This window comes from Halichoeres trimaculatus, unplaced genomic scaffold (genome assembly GCF_033239565.1).
Source record: "Halichoeres trimaculatus isolate MK-OKI-2021-1 unplaced genomic scaffold, fHalTri1.1 fHalTri1_scaffold_2, whole genome shotgun sequence".
In the NCBI taxonomy this organism is placed as follows: Eukaryota; Metazoa; Chordata; class Actinopteri; order Labriformes; family Labridae; genus Halichoeres; species Halichoeres trimaculatus.
This window is the reverse complement of record NW_027437180.1, coordinates 21,713,275-21,734,344: the sequence shown is the minus strand read 5'-3', so window position 1 is coordinate 21,734,344 and position 21,070 is coordinate 21,713,275. Positions and strand designations below refer to the sequence as shown.

General features: G+C 38.9%; 1 protein-coding gene across 1 annotated transcript in view; it reads right to left on the bottom strand.

Annotated features, from left to right (window-relative positions):
- The window catches only part of mad1l1 (mitotic arrest deficient 1 like 1), a 70,978-nt gene that overhangs the window by 20,571 nt on the left and 29,337 nt on the right, over positions 1-21,070 (bottom strand). Inside the window, exons 16-17 of the mRNA XM_074663141.1 lie at positions 10,755-10,986; positions 5,869-6,062 (exon numbers count right to left, since the gene is read on the bottom strand). Of these exons, the coding sequence (XP_074519242.1) occupies positions 5,869-6,062; positions 10,755-10,986 (426 nt within the window). The remainder of the gene's footprint in view (positions 1-5,868; positions 6,063-10,754; positions 10,987-21,070) is intronic.

The following is a 21,070-nucleotide window of genomic DNA, read 5'->3' as shown; positions in this document are numbered from 1 at the left end:
CATGAATGGAACAAAGAGTCTGATCTCTGCTGTCCAGGACAGTAAAACTCATTGGTTGCTTTAGTTAGCCCGTTCTGCACACGTTAATTATGGATATCCACAATTGCTACTAGTGCTGCACAATTATCGCAATCGCCATCGCAATGTCAGCACATGCAATTACGTAATCGCAAAAGAGGTGCAATTGTGCAATTATTTAAAAAAAGTGTAAAAAAATGAGCGTGTTTGTGTGAGTGATGTGTGTGTGTCTGTGTGTGTGCGTGTGTGTGTGTGACTGAGTAAGAGAGCGAGCGTGAGATGACTAATCAGTCACTGTTTCAACTGGTCATGTGACTACCTGCCCCCCTGGTACGGCAGTTTAATCAGACAAGGTGGAGCACGAAGAAGTAAGTGAGGTGCTCAAGGCGAAAAGAAACTCTACCTCTGTTATTTGGTGTTATTTTGGTTACCGGTTGAATAACACAGCAAAAAGATGTCATTTTCAAAACATGCAAAGCAAAAGAGGCATAAATGTGCTATTTTGAAAACAAACAAAACAGTACTGTTGTGCTGTACATTGTTGTTTGTATACAGTAAGTTTGGATGTTATGAGAATAATTACACAATCAAAATCCTCAGTAATTCATCTCTGCTTTTTTCTTGATTTTTCTCCATGATAACCAAGCAAGTCTGTAGACTCATGACACAACTTTTTTTATTAAATCGCAATCGCAATATTGTCCACCTAATCGCCAATCGCACCTTTTCCCCAAATCATGCAGCACTAATTGCTACTTTATATCCATGCTTGGAACATGGACAAGCATAGTACCCTTCTTTAAAGGGGTATCGTGGGTTTACTCCAAAAGCACCGTAGACTGTCTGGTAACTTCAGGAGCCCTGATGAGTCAAGTATAGATCTAGACCTGAATCAAGACGCCATCTCATCTCCAAATACATTCAGCTAAGTTTTGACCGTTTTTTAGTGGGATCTTTTTAGTTTTATACTGATCAGTAAGTTTGGTTAAATAACTAGAAAATCAGTTGAATCCAAACACTGCTAGACAATGTTGTGGGAACATCTGTAACATCTGCATCATCTTCATCATCGTTCAACACCAGTGGAAGTAGAAGAGACTCTTACTCCTCCCCCCCGATTGACCACACAATTAACAATGAACTAACCACAAAAAATGTTTTCTCTTCTGAACAGACGAAAACATTTTTAGTATACTTCACACACTCTAAGGTTTTTGATCTGTTGGTAGCTATGAGGCAATCATCAAACTCCTCCTCTGGGGTTCATGAATGCCTGCTTTAGAGTAATGGTGCTCCAGACAATAGTGCTTAAGACATAGACTGAATCCTTAAAAATCAATTTTCTTTCTATCTAAAGCACAAGTTTACACACAGTATGATCACTAAAGTATTATTTCAGTTGCACTTTGTACTCCGAAACCCCTCAATTAGAGTTTGACTGTTCTGACACTTTTCAAATAAAACAGAAAGGCAGTCATTTAAATCACATCTGAGCCAAGTTTGTGACAAAGCTTGAATAAACAAAACATTTCCTGTGGTCATAATTATCTCCATCTTTTTGTCTCTCTTACATCCCTGTCGAGACTCACACGAGACTGAATGATTAAGAGAGACAGAAAGCCTCTCATTAAACTTGAAACATTTCAATTAACAAATCTGAGGGATGTCGAAAGGCTGAGAAGTGATGAATAAAGAGGAAACAATCTGAATGCTAGTTTGGTATGATAAATTCACGAGGAAAGGGAAGAAGAAAGGGACAGCGACAGACGCAGGTTAAACAGCTTACACTATATTGGGGAAGTTCCTCTGCTAGAGAGGGGGATATTAGCAGGATTATCTGGCAACCCTGTTGCTGAGGTGAGTAACATAAGAATCCTATGTGTAATGACTGGTTTGCTCCCTGTCTGAAATCCTTAATTTTAATTCTCTTATCCTGCAATTAGTCTACTTTTTATTCTTGTAACAGATTACACTCACAGGGACTGGCATAGAGCATGTTATGCATTTATACTGTATTCATGTGTGTGTTACTTTATTTCTTTTATGTGTGTGTGTGTGTGTGTGTGTGCGTGCGTGTGTGTGTGTGTGTGTGTGTGTGTGTGTGTGTGTGTGTGTGTGTGTGTGTGTGTGTGTGTGTAAGTGTTGTATTCCATTAGTAGTACAGGCTTCTGTGCTCCCATAGGCCACCAGGCATGTGTGTCATACACACTCAGACAGCGGCAAACACCCTGCATACTAATGCAGGAGGTGTTAGCATCTGCTTTGTGTGTACTTGTGTGTGCATATGTGAGTGTGTGTATGTGTGTATGGCTTTGTACATCTGTATGCATGTGCGGCAGACAGAGAGAGGGTGAAGTGTGGTGTGACGGGGAATGCAGAGATTGCAGTGAGTATGTGTGCATTTGACTGTGACAGTGCACACTATGAGGGAATAACGACTATATGTGTGTGTGTGTTTGCATTTACGTGCCTGTGTGTTTGTGTAAATGCATGTGTGTATGAGCACGGACTTCTGAGGTTAATAAATATTGACAGGGAATTATCTCTTCTGGCAGGGTCGCAGGTGGGTTCGATGGGGCAGATTGGACACAGCAGTTAGGAAAAAAGTTCATACAGGCACGCATCCACGTATAAATACCCTATTTCCTTTCCTTCTGAATCTCTGCATTCAAGTGAGTCCTTGAGCAACTAAGGAATGACCAGAAACAATTGTCTTGCACTTGACCACGATAATTACCATGCCAGGATACTAAAGCTGTCTTCCTTCTTGCCAGTAAAGATTCTCCACGCTCTCTGTTCTAGCTGGAGGCCTCCCGTATCATAACAAAACACAGCAGCAACACGGTGATTAGCTTCCGCTACACACTCAGATCACAGAGTTACACTGAGAGGAAGGTGGGAGAGATAAACAACAAGAAAGATAAAAAAGAAAATGTGCAGCAGTGCAGGATGGAAAGAGGAGAGAAAGAGGAGGGAGGTAAGTGCAACTGGAGCACAACAGGATGTTTTCAGTGTAAAGCTACTTAAGAATCAGATTTGCTAAACTGCTAAGGGACAGATACACAGAGTTTTTATTTAGCCAGCTCAATGAGCGTACGGGGAGTGGTGATCGATTAATGCAGCCCAACCCTGTGACATTGCCCAGTCATCACACCACCACACACACACACACACACACACACACACACACACACACACACACACACACACACACACACACACACACACACACACACACACACACACACACACACACACACACAAAATCATTCCTCCACTCATGAGGCACACACACATTCATTTCACACGGCAGAGGAGAGAGTCTCTGTCGGCAGAGTGCTCCTCTCCCTGCATGGCCGCGCCAGGCACAAAGCTATAATGTGGCGTAATGGTGCATAAACATGAATGTGAGGAAACAGTAAAAATGGGGGAAAAATCTTGCAAGGTCACATTTACACTTCCTGTGGCTTTATGAAAAATCACATCAAGATATCAGCGCTGACGCAGATGCTGCAGCCTGTAGGAGTTCTGTTGTTTACAATGTTTCCTCTGAACTTCAATTTTCTACGTTAAAAACTGCAGCGCAAATATTAATCAAAGAGTGTGGCTTACAGACACCTGCAACCATATCTGTTCTCAAAATGTGTTCAGGTAAAGAGATAAGTTAGGATATGAATAAATCATTTTTTTGAGGTAACATCTTAATTAAGTCTCAAAGTTTTTTTCTCTTTCTATAGGTGCAACATGCTTTTGACTTTTCTTATATTCTCAGCACAATAGTAACTTCTTTCATGAAGTAAAACTTTGTCTGTAAAGCACCAACTTTATTACACTACATTCTTCATTCATTACATTCTTGTTATTTAAAAAGTGGGCTGCAGTCTATGCACTGAGCTACTTTTACACCAATGAAGACAGCTGTGTTTTAGGCCCCGTTTACACGACAACGTTTCATCTGCAAATGCTAAAACGCAGTAAAAAAAATCTGTGTTTACACGGAACGCGGAGGGACTGAAAACACTGTAGTAAGCATGCCAGGCCTGTAGTTGGCGCTATCACTGTCTTGTCCACCGAAGTAGAGTTGGGCCGATCATCTGGTGCCCTGAGAAATACTAAGTGCAAAAGTGGAGCAACAGATGCACATTTTGTATAAAGACAGTCAGCAGATTAAGCAGATTGAGCAGCACAAGAACAACACGGTAGTTTGTGACGATAGGTACTCTTGTCCAGTTGTAAGCACTCGCACAAAGCAGACTGTGACGTCAGTGTTTCCACTGAAAACGGCAGCTTACTGTTAACACGGCAACAGTGTCAGCAGGGTTTCAGAAAAATCCCACTCTGGTTTTCAAAAATTTGCGTTTTAGGTCAGCTGAAACGCCGTTTCTGTGTAAACCTGAGGCTGAAACGCAACAAAACTTTTGCGTTTCACCCTAAAATCGTTGTCATGTAAATGGCCCCTTACTGTGTAACAGTATTGGGGTCTCAAAGAAGCATTGAGCTGCCTTGCTGAGCAAAGAATGCTGGGTACAAAGTAAGAGACTAATTTAGCAGCACAACTTTTTCACTGAAGGGATTGGAATATCAGATTATACAGGAAAGATTTACAAATCTGCATAGAAACTACACATAACTACACAACCCAGAACAGAGTAAGGGACAAGTTGTTTTTGCTGTGTTATTGCTTTTGGTACTACTTCTTTCTTTTCTCTCTCAGTGATCAAGAAGGTTTCACAGCGAGAGGATCAATCTGTATTTTTCTCTGCTGAAAGTATTTCTTGGGTTTATTTTGTAGTAATGGTGAACACCGGAGCTGAACTTTTAAAAAGAGAAAAGGACAGAAGAGCAGAAGAAAGCTAAATGGGAGGGTGACAGAGCATAAGCTAAAGCACGGAATAAGCTGTTTGTGATAATGTGCATTTCAACCCACATTCAGAAGTTACACTGCAGTGGTCTGTTCAAACTTGAGAGTAAAATGAGGAGTGATGAGCACTAGTAGGACAGGGTTTACTGGTGCAACACTGTATGGACACATCTCAGAGCACTAGGCCGTGAGTAGAGCAAAATATAGCCGGCAAGTCAGCTACGATACAAACATTTGTTGTCGCGTTTCAATAACCGTACTTTAATAAATACATTGCCTCGTCTTGTCTTTACCTAGTTGTCCTAAACAAAGAATACTGTAAAAAGAAGATCTGTGTCCTCAAGACACTGGGTGCTAGTATTCATGGGAAATTGAGTCTTCATCCCAGAAAAACACAATTTTTTCCAGATTATCCTCACTGTGTTCCCAGTGTTCTCCGTGGACTATACACAGCTGTTTTAATGGTATGTGTGTCACAACTACTATACATCAACACATGTCAGGAAAAAGGTTGTAAAAAGTTGTAATTTTCCAAATTACAGCATAACTGACTAACTATTGTTTCTGCTTTCCCCTGTGCTCTGTCATAGTCTTTACCAACCTTTGTTCATAGTCAATACTCAAATTCCCATACTGATGTTGATACTGCCTTGAATGTTAGTCAGGGAGTACTACTCTAATAAAAAGGGAGCCTTATTGTGTTGAGATTCACTGTAAAACTCTAACAGGGGGAAGTAAACATGGGCTCTTGGGTTTGCATGCCTTAAACAGCTTTGTTACAATCTCACTGGTGACAGCAGTGACAGGCATTGAAAATAGCTCTACAGAATAAGCCTTAATTTCTCAATGGTGGGCTGGTTTTTAGACTGAACAAGGTATAATTATGTAATTAAGATTTATTCATTACCACTCAAATCTCTTTCCAGCAAGTGTATAGAACCATTTCATTGTGTCCACGTTGCTCAGCCTTTGTTGTGTTGAATATGTACCTTTTTGAAGAGCAGGGAGTCATCCATATGTTCCGCATAGACTGAGGAGAGTCTGTACTGGTTCTCAGTGGTGATATCTATTTGGTAGCCAGTCAGGAGGTAACACACAGTGCGAAACTCCTGAATCTTCTTTTGAAACACCTCCTTTAGCCTCTGGTTCCTGAGCTCTGAGCTTTCCATCTGTTTACGTAAATCTGAAACACACCGACACCGTGGAAAAACACACATTAGGGGTTGGCAGTTTTATTTTAAGAACATCATTCTCTATGTATAACAGAGACACTCAGGCTCAAGACTCCTTCCCAATGGAGCTCTACAAGTGAGCTCATCTCACTAAGCTAACACAGCAGAGATGGACAGCTCCATATCAAAAATACACTCCCTGAGGCTCTCCATCTGCTCACTTAGTGTCTACCAAACACTCTGATGCACAGTGTGTAAGGTGACTGAAGCAGTCAGCTGTGTCTCCTCGCTGGGAGCGAAGAGTCACAGTGAGGAGAAGCAGGGTGGGGGTTCACTTTAATTTGTTGAAAATCAATTTGAGATAATTACTTTAATTTGAAGTCTTGATTTGAGAAGGCAGAGAAATGAGCTGCCTGAGTAAAAAGATGAGCTGTTATGGGGGGAATTATTTACAATGTTATCACTAGGGATAAGGCTCAAAGTCAAACGTGTGCATGTGGATGTGCACGTGTAAAATATACAGAATGGAGAAAGGAGTAAGGACAACAGAAAAAATGCAAAGAAAAGCTTAAGGGTTTTTTATTATTATTAAGTTGCTGAAAGCATTTGTCTGACTAAAACATGTCTGATTTCAGCTGCAAACATTGCTTTTATCTGAGTGCAGACATTTTTAGCAGAAGTGCATGCTCTATCATTTCTAGAGAGGTCCTGGTGTCACAAAAAGCAAAAATATTGCTCCAATTAAAGTAATACTGTTTTCTTCATGTTATCACAAACTATTTTCTTCAATACTTCCCTTCAATTTACACTCACACATGGCTGTTCCTCACGGTTGTCAAAGTCAGAATAAGAACAACCAAACTGAAAAACTGTTAAAAACATGAAAATTAAAGATAGACAAGAAAACTTTGTTACAAGGTCAAAATCCGATAGCTGTCAGAATCTTAACCTTCATTGATAAGGGATTAATTGTATCTAAACAAAAGAGTTTATTTCCCATATCAGTCCTTTCTCGTGATATCACACACACACACATTCAGTCTATACAGTATTTGATATTCATGTAGGAGCAGTTAATAGAAACAGTGGTGCATTTTCATAGCCCAGGCCTCTAACCTTGCTATGACTAATAATCATTTCCACCCATCATTCTCCTCTTCTATCCATCCCACCCTATCACATTTTTATCCATCAGTGTTACACAAGAAAATGGCTCAAAAGTAGAAACTTAAGAGTCTGAGAGTGTCTGTCTGTGTGCCTGTCTGTCTCCTGGGTGACTGCCCTCCTCTTGAGTGTCAGTCAGTGCTGATAAATACTGTTTCAAGACTTCAGCATTGTGACAAAACTGTCACTCTATGACAGCTATTCAAAGTGCTCAGAAAATGGCGGTTAATCCTCAAGTGACAGCATGAAGGAGACGCTGTTTAAATGTACTGTAATACGCAGACAAAGGGCATGTACACAGGAACACAGACATGCCTCTACAGCTGAATGGGAAAGGGATCGATGCACATGTGTGCCAGCATGTCTTTTGAGTTGCCAAATCAAAGTATTTTGTGATAAAAGAGTTTTACACCAACTGTCAAGTTCTGAGGAAGTTAGTGACTTCTGACTCTTGCCCTTAATTGGTCTCTCTGGTCTGGGAAGTGTGGACTACAAGCTGTCAAGGAAATTCCACAGCTGAGGGAGCTTCTTCTTTATATATTTCTGCCCACTTATGTTTCAACCTGAACTAAGGCCAAAACTGTTCAAAAATGGGTAATGATACAAAAACATTTCTTGTACCACCAGGGGAAAACATCAAAAGTTTAGCGGTGTTAAGTAAAGTTTAGAAGTGACCCATCTACCCCATAGAACCCAGAACGAGCAACATCGGCAGCCCAGTCCATATCTGTTGGCTAATGTAACGAAAAGTAAACACTGTCAGTATGTATGTAGTCTACTAGCAGTCTATATATCACACAGCTAGCAGCCTGGTTCTCTAAAACATGCCTGTAACGTGTAACGTTAGCGAATCCCGGTTAGCTGTGTCCTGCCAGACATCTACCAAGCAGAGCTAACGTGACTTCACTCTTCATTTTAATGATGGACTCTAAAGTTTGTACAGACCACTGCAGAATTACTGCTGCATGTGGGTTGGAATGGAGATAAACACTAACAGTTTAGCACCTGTGTTAGCCTTTAGCTTGGACTATATCACTCTCCCCTTTAGTTCTCTAATGCACTTCTGTCCTTTTTCTGTCTAACAGTTAGACTCCTGTGTCTACCATCAAAATTAATTACAGAAATTGTTTTTAGCAGAAAAAACACAGATATCTCTGTATTATCTCTTCTCACCACTAAACTTCGTTGGCTGGCGTGGTGTTGTCATAGAGACCAGGGTGTGTCATAAATCAACGCAACCTTGAAGCTAAGAAGTAGCAATTTAGAACAACCTGTAACTAGCAATATTGGTGCTGATACCCTCATTTTAAAGTGTGGATTACGATCAGGCATATATCTAGAAAGGAGACTTTTTCAAGATCACTTTCAAACTCCTCACAGCCCCTTTAATTAGTAATCATCTGTTTGAAAAATTAGAGAAATACAAGACAGCAGAGTTGGTCTACTGCTGTCACAGAAGCAGGGAAGAACATAGCTGTGGCAGTTTTATCTGAAAAAATCTGGTCCAAGCCCTGGATACATCATGGGTCATTGGCAAACCTGTTATCTAAAAGCCTTATGGCAGGGGGTCTATTGAATTGTGCTGAAACCTATATATTTTCATTATTTTGGCTCTGTAATACAGTAACCCCCAGGACATTTCCAGTAAGGAGTGAGGGGAAAAAATCATTCACAAAATGCATTCATGTTTAAAACTGTGAGGTAAGACTGAACAGCAGCACCTCAATTCACTGCTTTAAGTCACGCGTGATGACTTTTAATGAACGGGTTTCTAATGTGGTGCATTAAAGATACATTTGAATATCAGTTACTGTGTCTTTAATCCTCCGCTTTATTTTCTACATGTTTTTGTATTCATGATAGTTTAAAATCTCATTAAAACACTTGACTGTAGAGAGTACTTCGCTCTGAGGTCACTGGCCCTGCAGCACTGATCACCTATACACCCGCAGCAACACAGGCTGAATAATTTTAGCTCTTTTTTGATTTTATGAAAGATTTTCATGACCCAGGGTTCAAAATGTTAAAGCAAATACCATTACTGCATTACTGTTTCTGTGCCGAGCAGAAACCTGCAGTCTTAAAATAAGGAGGGAGTGAGGCAGGGAGATACATACACACTCACTAAAAATGGCCTGTCTCATGGTGGTTATTATTTCATGGTACCTTATTTTTAAGGTTAAACTGAAAGTTTTGCCTCTTTCAGGACATGGCTGACCTGACTGATAGGCAAGCACAGGTTGAGTCCCTATTTTGGATACGGCAACTATTGACAATAGACTCCAAAGCTCTGCTTTGAAGGGTGACATCATGGAGACTTTATCCACGTACTATACAGACAAAGGTTTGCGCTAAGGAAGTTAAGAAAATAATCTTAGTGAGAACATGGAACCAACTATCTTCTCTAAAATTGAATGCCATTTTTACATTCTCTCAATGACTTAAATAAAAACTCTGTAATCAATCTGTGCCACCTTTAAAGACATGAAAATGATTCCATTCATCTTTGATCCTTTCTCAGACCTACCACTGCAGTGGCCCTGGTCTGAAGATAACAACAGATACCACACATTAGGTCCATATTATCTGCTCGAGTCAAAAAAGAACACACTGTTAAGAAACTCAATTATTGCTTCACGTGGAGAATAAAAGAGCAGACAGACAAAACTAAAGATAGAGAAAAATGACAGAGGAGGAGAAAGATGTAGAAGAGTGAAAAGGAAAACAGAGGACAGAGTTAAAAAGAGAGGAGATGAGAGGAGCTAGAGAACAGGAGTGTACTGTGAGCTTCTCAGAAGACAAATTAGACTTTTGGCACTGAACTGCCCTGAACCCCAATTAAATATTTAACCCTGTCATAACTACACTTCCCTGTTCCAACTGTCTGTCATATACTCCTGAGAGGACAAAAGCCTCAGTGGCCTCTAATATAAATATCAATGAAGCAATTCCCCTCTTAGTCTGGTGTTCTCCTGTTTAATTCTTTTCATTAGTCTCAAAGGAAACAGAACCTGAAAACCTGTTAGAAATGTGCCGCAGAGAATGAAGCAGAGAATCAAACTGCCTCCTTCATGTTGACTTTGACAGCCCAAACTAAATTTTCTTTAGTAACCATAGTAACTTTCTGTGTGGGTTATGAAACAAGTCACCATTCATTCATGATGTTGAAAACTGAATACCTTGTGTATGATGGTTAAAAAAAAACAGGAAGCATGCTGGACTTGCATGTCAGACATCATTTGCTAACAACTGTCAGTAACTAATTAAACCTTCAGCTGTGATCTTTATAAGCATGTTCTTTCCCTGTCCTACATTAATGTGGTCTGTGTTAGCAAAGATTCATTCCTCTAATAATGTTTTCGCTGAACTAATCTCAGCTGAGGCACCTGTGTTCAGCTACATAAAAATTTATGGTGATGGAAATTTGATGGGCAATGAAAGAGGCAACAAAATTGCTCAACCTGGCTTCATTTATAACAAGGCGTGCACAAGATAATGAGGCAATTTAGTAAAGAGAAGCCTAGGTTGTGGTTTCTTACCCAACACCTCTTTGGATGGCGGCAGACTGAGGCCAAGGCCTGAGATCTGCATGCTGGAGTCGTCCTGAGAATGCACCAGAGCACCCCCTTCCTGCAACGAACGCACCAGTTCTCTGAGACTTGTCACTTCCTCCCGGAGAGATTCAACTTCTTGCTGGCGCTGTTGTTTGGCAACACTTGTTGGGTTCATTTTGAAGTGGAGGACTCTGGTTTTGACTGGATCATAGTCTCCCTGGATGACAGAAAGACAAACATCAGCTGCTGTAAGAAGAACTGTTTTTATAAAGAGTGTTCTTAATGTAAAGGAATTAAAAGTTAATCGTTTTTTCTGAACTCTGGAAGTCTCAAGTGTTTCCAGAGAAAGACATACAGAGTTGACATGATGGTTTATTTTCGGGCATATAAGGCTGTCAATTTGACACATTGTTGAAAAGTTGTATAAACATGTTATCATTATGCAACTGCAACTAACAGTTCCAAATTATATTGATTATCACATGTTAAGTTCACAAAAAGCACACAGTCACGTCACATATTATAAGCTAGGGCTGCATGATATGGCCAAAATCAAATATATAGATATTTTTGAGGTATATCTTGATACATGATATATATCTAGATATTCTGATTTCTCCTCTAAATCACTATATTGATGTTAAATCCAACCCTTTGATTAATAAAATGACATCAGTTTAATGATTCAAGCTGACCTTTCAGTTGGATTTTTAAAATTTGCAAGAAAAAGGGGGAAAATCTCAATCAGGTAGTTTAGCAAACCTTTTATTTTACACCAAACTTTATGTAGTTACATATTTTTAGTTCCAGTAAAATAATTCATTCAGATTTATTTAACTGGTTGGTTTTATTTCATTATATTATATTATATTATATTATATTATATTATATTATATTATATTATATTATATTATATTATATTATATTATATTATATTATATCTTATCATATCATATTATATCATATCGTATCATATTATATTATATCATATTATATCATATCATATTATATTATATTATATTATATTATATTATATTATATTACATTACATTACATAGTATTATATTACATTACACTTTGAAAATATCATGAACTGAAGTTCGAGATAATATTACTTTCATTTCCATAAAGCAGCTACCTGGATAATGTTGGTCATGCTAAAAGGACTCTAGTGACTTCTGTCTTTGAGCCTAGGGTCTGGTTGAATTATATTGGATTTGGGTTTGTCTTCTGATAATATCCAAGCATGCAGTATTTTGGTATTCAGTTGTAAAAAAGCATCAAACTCCTCTGCCGTCATGTTTTACACACAGCTGAGTGCCGTGGGGTGGGCTGAAAAGTGAAAATGAAAGTCAACAACAAATCGCGTTTGTCCCTCGTTGTGGAGAGCTGAGAAAGAATCAGGGATCATACGGACAGCTTAGCAAGCTCAAATAAGCAACTAAACTTTAGAAAACAAGCTCCAAGAACGTACAACCTGCGACTGATAAGATGTGTAAGTGCAGGAGAATTTTTCTGGGTGGGCGGGGGAATGTGATGCTCGCTGTGAGAGGAGCACCAGCTGAGCAGCAGAGAATGAAAGGAGCGAATCACCAAAAAGATTTACGTACGTTTGGATGTCTGAAAACATTTTGGTTACCGTTTGTATTCGATAATTGGGATATGGTTGTTTTATACATCTCACATGCAAAAACCTGTGATACATCGAGTATATTTGTTCTGTCCCCCAGCCCTATTATGAGCACAGAAAGATATTATGTTCACTGAATAGCACTATGCTTGTATACAAATTTATGAGATCACTAATTGTGTTCAAAAGTTTAATCTTTGCTTGAGGGAGCTGTACACCCTACGCTGTGATTGTCATCCATGAACAGCTGTGCGTAAATCCATGTGAACTTTATGTGAACGCTTCGACTTATATCCTGAGGAGAGGTTTTCCCCTGGATGATGAGCGGCCTGAGGAAATGACCCTCTCACCTTTCTTGTACTCGTTTTCTGAGAGTGATAAAAGACTCTTTCGAGGTACATGTAATCATAAATGAATATGCCTGTTGTAGTGTGAAATATATTTGTATATGGGTGGACACCAAGAGGCTATAAAAATGTACACTGAGGGGCACTGTGACCATTCTGCCGCCGCCTGCAAGTCAAGGCATAGGAGGAACTTTTCTGACACACATCTTTGACATTTAATCCTCACATTACTTTGTATGCTGCAGATCACTGTAAGAATTGTCGCTTTATTTTTTTCAGGTTCAACAGTTAAAACATGTTTTATACCTCAAATTTAACCTACAGTTGAATTTTAAGAAATTAAGTATTCTTCACTTTTTTTTAAGCTCATCCATCTTATTGGAAATAGGACCACCAGTTTAGTATCAAAGGCCATCAAAAGAGCCATAAAAAGTAATGATGGGCTCCTAATACAAAGACAACTAAAATGAAAAAAAAGAGAAAAAAAAGGACAAAGACTGCTTCAACAAGTTTCCACTCAATTAGCACTTATCAACAAAAACATTTAAAAAAACATTATGTGTACTTAGTGGTATGTCAGCTTACAGGTCAGGCTTTTGTTATATCCTTTTTCCCTTGCTGACTGAGCAATACATACTAATCTAGAGTGAACATCCACACAAAGAGGGGAAAGAAGTCTCTTTGGATGTCCGAAGGTGCATTTCATTTAGTCTTCAGATCATGTCTTCAAATCAGGTAGTCAATTTAGATCTGTCTGGTCTTGGATGCAGACACAGGGCTAAAAAGTATTGATATCTAGAAGAGAGTGTCTCTCTGTCCTTCCCCACAGACTTTTCACTCCCTGTATTGATCAGGTAAACTGCATTTGAAGTTTTCACATACCTCACAAGGCTCAAAAATATGGGCAGTCTCCAAAGCTACTGCACTTCAAACAGCAGATGCATCTGTACAAGAATTAAAATCATTCTTTGTTCACAGTTTTTCTGTAATAGTATTTCTTTGGTATAAAACATGCACAAATCATAAAAGCCTGAAAAGAACAGACTTTCCTAATGGAAAGGCCAGGAAGTGTTTTATGGAAACTCTAAGAGATTGTGTGCTGACTGTGATTCAGAGGAGGCAGTGGGGAGGAGATGATAAACGAAGTGCATCACATAAGTGCTTTCCAAGAAATCAATCCTTGCTTTAAGTTACTGTGACTCAAGACAAATAGTACAACTTAAACGCCAGAAACTTTGGTCATTTATCATTTAACTACACTTTTCTGTCTCATTTTATCATTGAAGAGCTGCTGAGAAGCACTTGAGCACAAAGACAAGCTTTCATTCCTTTTTTTTTTTTTATTATTAAAGCAGTGGGAAAAAAAGATGGATTGTTTTTATGTGATGCCCAAGCATGAACACAGTTGATGAACAGTCTGGATGCTGTAAATAAGGTTACTTCATCACAACAATATCTATTTCACAGTATTTTGGTTTATTGGACTGGCTGCTGCAAGCGGTTGTAAAAGTCTGACCTTTTTTAGTTATGCATCAAAGCAGCACTGACGAGGTAAATGTACAAGAATATATACATCTTACAAAGGGAACAAAGGTCATCTGCTTATTCATGTTGGTGCAGAGTCACGCAACAGCAGCACAGTACAGTAGTTTTGCAGAAATATACATGCATACAAGCATAACATTTCTGAGGATTCGATGCAAGTCGCATGTCAAGTGTCGATCCATATTTCTATAAATTTAGAAAAAGAAAATGCCGCTCGATTTAAAGTCTTACCTACTGCTGTGACAAAAACAGAGCTCATAGTCCTTTAGATGTTCAGGTAACTTGAAGAAATACAGCACCAAAAACCTTTAGAAGTTGAAAACATATAACTCATTTCATACCAAAGTTTAAAAGATCATAAATCAAATTAGTCTCATCAGCACAACTTGATATCCTCTTATTTGCTTTGAAAAACGTTGTGATGAGAGCAGCGTCACACGTTATACTCCATTCACACTCAGGAGATTTTGAGGCTGTTTTCTAACTTTTGGTTGAGTTTGCTGAATGTCAGCCTCAGTGGAGGTGGAAAGACTTACACATGTATGAAATCATCCAGTTTCTCAGGATATTGCAACAATCTAATGAGTCACTTAGTAGCTTATGTTCACATTTTTCTGTTTAACAAATAATGATGCCAGCATTGCAAGGATGAAGCAATTCTCCTTCACGCTTGTGTGGGAAACAGGGAGCTTGGATTTCAATCAAGAAGCTTTATTTCCAACTTTCTGAACCTAAAGATATGTATTTGCTGTAACCTATGACTGCTCTGCTTCTTACAGCCTGCCAAAGCGCTCTCTACAGAGGCTGGAGTGAGCAGTGAAGTTATGAGCATCAAACTGCCTACCTGCTTTATTTCCCAGCGTGCCAGTCTTTGCCCTCAGCTCAGACTTGTAAGGACCGCAGCAGCAGAACAAGCTGCACTGATACGTGGTGTGCAGAGCATCAAACACATCTGATGTGTTCTTTAAGAGAGCTCTCAACTGTGAATAAAACAGACAGTGTAGGACACACAAGAAGCCAAAACAGCTTTTAATGAATTTGACATCAAATTCAAATTTTGAAAGTCTGAACTTGCTAAAACATAATTCTCAGTCTCATCTTCATATTTAGGAAAAGAGAATGTTAAATTAATGCAGGTATCGGATCAGCTCAGCATTAGACAAAGCACAGGTACCAGTATTGGCATCCAACTATTCCAATTATTGAAAACATATTTCAAACCGATCTTCTTTGAATCATGCCGTACAACAGCAAATGTTACCATCTTAACTCAGTTGACTGTGTATGAAAACAACAGGCAGTACTCTGACTAAATAATTTTATATTGGGATTTTTTTTTCATCAGGAAATAAAAGGACTTGAGCAGCGTCTGGTAAATGATTTTCAAACAAACATAATAGCACAGCACCTATTCAAAGTATGATTGTTCTCATATTTTCACTGTCAAACACATCTGTTTGGTTAGCTGTTAGCTCAAGGGCTCCTGTTACTTTACTTTGGAGTATGCATCAGCTTTCTGGGTTGTGGAGCCAAAAATCTCTGGAAGAATTACATCACGACCTTAATTTTAAATTATTGCACCAGAAGAGTTTTATTATATCAATGTTGCACTGTAATATTTTACTACAGGCTAACAAGATTTAAAGGTAGTAGTGCAGCCATGAGGCATAAATCCAGATTAATGTTGGCGACATGGGAAAACACAGATTAAGAAGCTTATGGTAAAACAATGAGGACGCTCTTTCCTGGAAACATGTTTCTTTTCTTTTTTTGTTTCTTCCAGACGTTATGTTATGAGGTCTGGATGAGAAAGAGGAATCTCTCCAAGATTAATGCAAAAATAAAACACACACACACACACACACACACACATACACACGCACACACCCCAATCTACGCTCTTGATTAGGGGCTAAATTAGATTTTGTGTGCCCTCAAGTGACAGCTGCCAAATAAACTGCAGGCACGCAGGAGAGCAAGAGGCAGATGAGCAGAGAGGGGATGTGACGACGGGATGTGGGGAAGGACATGGAAAAGAACATGATGAAAAAGCAAAGGGGAGGGGTCTCATAGCTTCCAGCTGATGGAAAAAAAGCAGCATGGATGGAGGGGAAAAGCCTCACACGAATAAAAATAGAGCTTTGTATAATTCAAAAGGAAGAAAAGCACAGAGTGATCCAAAATGAGGAAGGAAAAAAGTGTGTATTTATATCAAATATTTTAAAATTGACCGGGCGCGTCACTACTAAAGAAAGTCCTGGCTTTTTTGCTACTTGAATACAACTTTTTGATGTTTCATATCTGTATATGGAGGGTTTATGTAAGGATCTTTCTTTGTGTGTGTGTGTGTGTGTGTGTGTGTGTGTGTGTGTGTGTGTGTGTGTGTGTGTGTGTGTGTGTGTGTGTGTGTGTGTGTGTTGATAAACAGTGAGGCAGAGTGGAAAGGAGAGCCAGATAGTGTGAGACAGATATGTAGATTAGAGTTGTAAACTCAGCACAAAAAGGCAAGTTTAGTCCTAAAAATGCAGCCAACAGCGAGATGCTGTCAAAAAAGTTTGTTCTCTTTCAAACATACGTCCTCAAAATGAGGTCAAGCGGAAGAAAAATTTGAATGATTTGGCCGCAGATGTCATCTTTCACTTTTTTGATGCCTGATCTAGGCTGAAGAGCAAAGTTTTAATTGACTGCTTACAAGCCAAAACGAAGACAATTTATTACTTTCAGCATTTGAGCACATTGCTTTTACAGGGAGCCAAAAAACAGCTTATCATTCTTTTAATTGGCTAAACTCTCAAATCAAACTTAAAGAAAATGGAAAAATGCCATTTCCAAGAACCAAGTTTAAAAAAAAACGTGAGGGCCAAGTGTGAACCTTAAAACCAGAACAAAAAGCAAACAACCAAACGGAGATAGTAATCCATAAGATAGAAGAAGCTACAATCGCCATTAACTGCACACTCAGGACGCAAAAGAGAGAACATTTCCCTGGGTGTGGATTAACTTGGGACAACATAAACTTTATCAGTTACACCTGACATTTCCAAAAGAAGATATCTATTTGGGCAGTGAGTTTCCTTTGCCGTCTACTTAAACTTGAAGCTTTCTTAAGGGAACAATAGTTCCTTTTTATGTACAGGGGACTTCTAATGATGGTTGAGTTTTTGCTCATTTGTAAAGCATCGAACAACTTTCCTTAAACAGATAAGTCAGCCATAATGGATCACAAGATCAAATAATTTCTGACTTTAAGAAGAGTTTTTAAGATAAGTCTAGCTGGGATGTATTTACGCCATTTATGTGGCATGTAATTTAAGTAAATGCCCAAAAAAGGTCTACAATTTGATACCGTTGCATACTTCTAATATGAAGAGGACTTGAGGCTCTCTTGCCTGAAACTTGCAGAGATGATGACTGCAGATTTGTTGCTATCTCCACTTTGTGTATAAACCTGGCAGAGCTGCCCTGTTGCATTGGGACAGCACATAATTGCGATAGTTGCTCCACTGCAGAGAGGCCCAGTTGCTAAACAGCATTTCCACTGGTTGTTCACATGAGAAGCTTTCATCATTGAGCTCGGTGCTGATAATAGTTCTAGCTTTGTTTTTCACAATTTGGACTCAAAGGTAAGTATATATTCAGGCTGGTTGGTAAGACATGAAGTTAGTGGGTTCTGGACCACCTTGTAAGACCAGTGACATAGACAACAACCTATTTTAATTTAGACACACTGCCGCAGCCAAATTGCTAGATTTTCAAAGTGGTTTAATACAAACTGTTTAATATTACAGTGCTGCAGATGGCCCATTAGGTGTGTGTGTGTGTCTATATGTGTGCTTTGGGGTGGGGGGTCTGCGTCTGCTACATGCATATATACAGCCTTTTGTTCCACACAGTATTTACAGGGCAGCAAGGTGTAGTTCCAGGCCTAAGGCTACATATCTGTTATTCATAGAACAACAATAACAATGCTTCACATACCAAGGAGCCTAGTCTGTTTTTTTATTTAAAAAAAAAAGAAAAAGCACAAGACAGAAAAGAGAGAGCAGCAGGGCAGGGGATGAAGAGAGGGAGAAAATAAGAGGGATGGACGGTATAGAAAGAGGGAGAGGGACTGAAAGTCCAGGAATGATGTCAGCTTTTGCACAGCTAAACAAATCACTCTGGAGCATTCACTTAGGTACTATATCGAGCAGTGACCACATGGGACACATGAGTCACTGACGAACAGGTGACATGCTGATGGGGAGTGAGTGCATTAGCGCTGGGATACCAGCATAAAAAAGGAACACAGATACACGTAACAGTTTTTTTTTTTTGCATGAACTGTTAGAGTAAGGTCAAGTGATGAGGCAGAGGAGACTATTTCAAGCTGGGACACATTTCTAAAAACAGACTGTCTTTCTTTTTTAACAACTACTTTAGAAAAGTTATTTATACTTAACCTGGGTAGATGAAACCTTGGTGTTACTGGTTCCATCATGGAAAACTACATACTGGGTTTCGATGTCTTTTGCGGGGACTCGATACAGCAACTTCATTAAATGAGCTCAAGTAAGGGAAAGCAATGTGTCAAAAAAATATTTATTTGAAGAATCTCATTATTACTTTTCTTATATATTAGTCTTTTTTGTTCTATTTATTCATATTACTTATATTATTTTACAGACCAGTAAGATCAGGCTATTTTCTCTACCTTAAAAAACAAAGCACTTAGAGAATAAATAATAATCTATTAAAGGAAAAGAGATCGTTTTTAAAAAGACCTCATTTGTGGGTGCATTTTTTTTCCCCAAAAAGTAATAATGGTTTGAACAGGTAAACAACCAAAGTGCACAGGTTGATAGCCAATCAGTCCATCTTCTTCACTTTTTTTCATGATAGCACCGTATCAAACTGTTCATTTGGATGACTTCATTTTCTTTTCAAATTCAAAGTAATAGTACTCACATGATAATTTTGTGATACTAATGAGGCAGAAGGTAGTTTTAGAAAATAAAGCCAAAACTAAAACTGTTGAAATCACATTATCTGTCAAGTTGTAAATAGAAAGGGGCTGGTAAGCACTGTAGTGTGACTATTTCTTAAATGGAGTGAGATTCTTCAAGTTAGCTATCTCTGCAGAACATCATGTGTATCAGAGAGTGACATGTACACTGCTCTGTTACAAACTATAAAACACTGTAGACGTGCAAAGAAAACTTCTAAAATGTTGGCCTTCCATTTGCATATTCAGTATTTGTAGCACAGTTATGCAGTGGATTGACTCAATATATGAACACTGACATGTTTCCATGTATGAACACAGAACTGTAACAGATGACGACAAAATGTGCCTGTAATGATACTTCTCTGGATTCGCAGATCGTGTACACATTATAACTCTTTACAATCTAATACCATCCAGTTTCACATGCCAAGGTTCAACCCACTGAAATTCAAAATGGATCCATTTAACGTAGACATACACATGATTTTTGAGGATGGAAATTTTGTGTTGTCGTTTTTTAGCAACATGAAAGATTAAATAAAAGAAAAACATCAATAGAGCTCATATGATACAATATGTGAACTTACATATGGCAGAAGGGTACCACAGTGTATCTAAGGGCTCAATTTATTTATTTTTTTGATAATGATGCAGCAGGTACTGAGCCTCTGTGCCTTGTGCAATGTGGATATGGATACTTTTTGGTTGAGGTTACACTTTGGTGTTTTCCTGCATGGGTGAGATTTAAGAGGGCCAGCCTGTTGAGGAAAAGATATCCTGATAAAGAGTCTCTCAGATGGGGCCCAGTGAGGTTGCTTGGTACCCTAGTGGAAGACAGACATCAGCCAAATGGTGCTTGAAAAGGCAAGATGGAGCTCAGAGTAGTAGTCGATGTGCAACAGTATGCACTTTGCACTGAAAATGTTTTGTTGGTAATGGGTCTTTCAATGAATGGTTTGTCTAGAACAAGTGTCTGTGCAATCTGATAAAATTGTCAGTTTAAGGGCTCTTGCAGGTCTATTCAATGGTATGTAGTAGTGGTTTCAACCACAACTGATACATGGAATGCATTTTCTTTCTAAAAAGACATCAAAGCTCATCTTAAAGGCAAGTCATAATCTTACATTGCATTTGTCAATGATAACCTTACAGTATAATTTGTGGTCCTCTTCCTTCTCTGGATCTAGCATCACTTCAACCCTGCCTAAGATTCCCTCTGGAACAGTACAATTGTGCTTTTTTCCCTCATCACACAGCTTGGTTACATGAAACCCTCTCACCTGTATGAACCAGGTGTTGGAGTGACCTTTCTTGTGTCTTTGGGCTCGTAATTGGACTCACAGTTGTTTGTTGTAGCATGCCAGAAGCTGGGCAGATGGTTTTCCTCTGAAATATGAGACTGCATAATAAAATATAACTGTAATTACTGCAAGGAATCGCTGATAGTGACTTAAAAGTCTGTAAAGAGAGAGTTTCTTTGAGTACTTGGGATCTTTCTCAGCTGTTTTTCCCCCCATCTGTAAGTTGTAAAAAGGCTGCAGGAAAATACTAACATGTTCAATCAAATGTGCTTCAGCATAGATGTCATTACTGACATTTCTCTCACAAATTGCATCTTATATCGAGTAGGCTGAAGGAGGCTAAGGCACTTTTTTTTCTGAAGTCTTGAATCATTTCACTTATTTTCTAAATGAGAACGGAACCAGACTGCCAGCATCTCTTCTACTCAAACGTCAGAAAGCTGCCATCAATTTTACTTGGAAACTCAATGTTTTTTTTACTCCTACCAGAA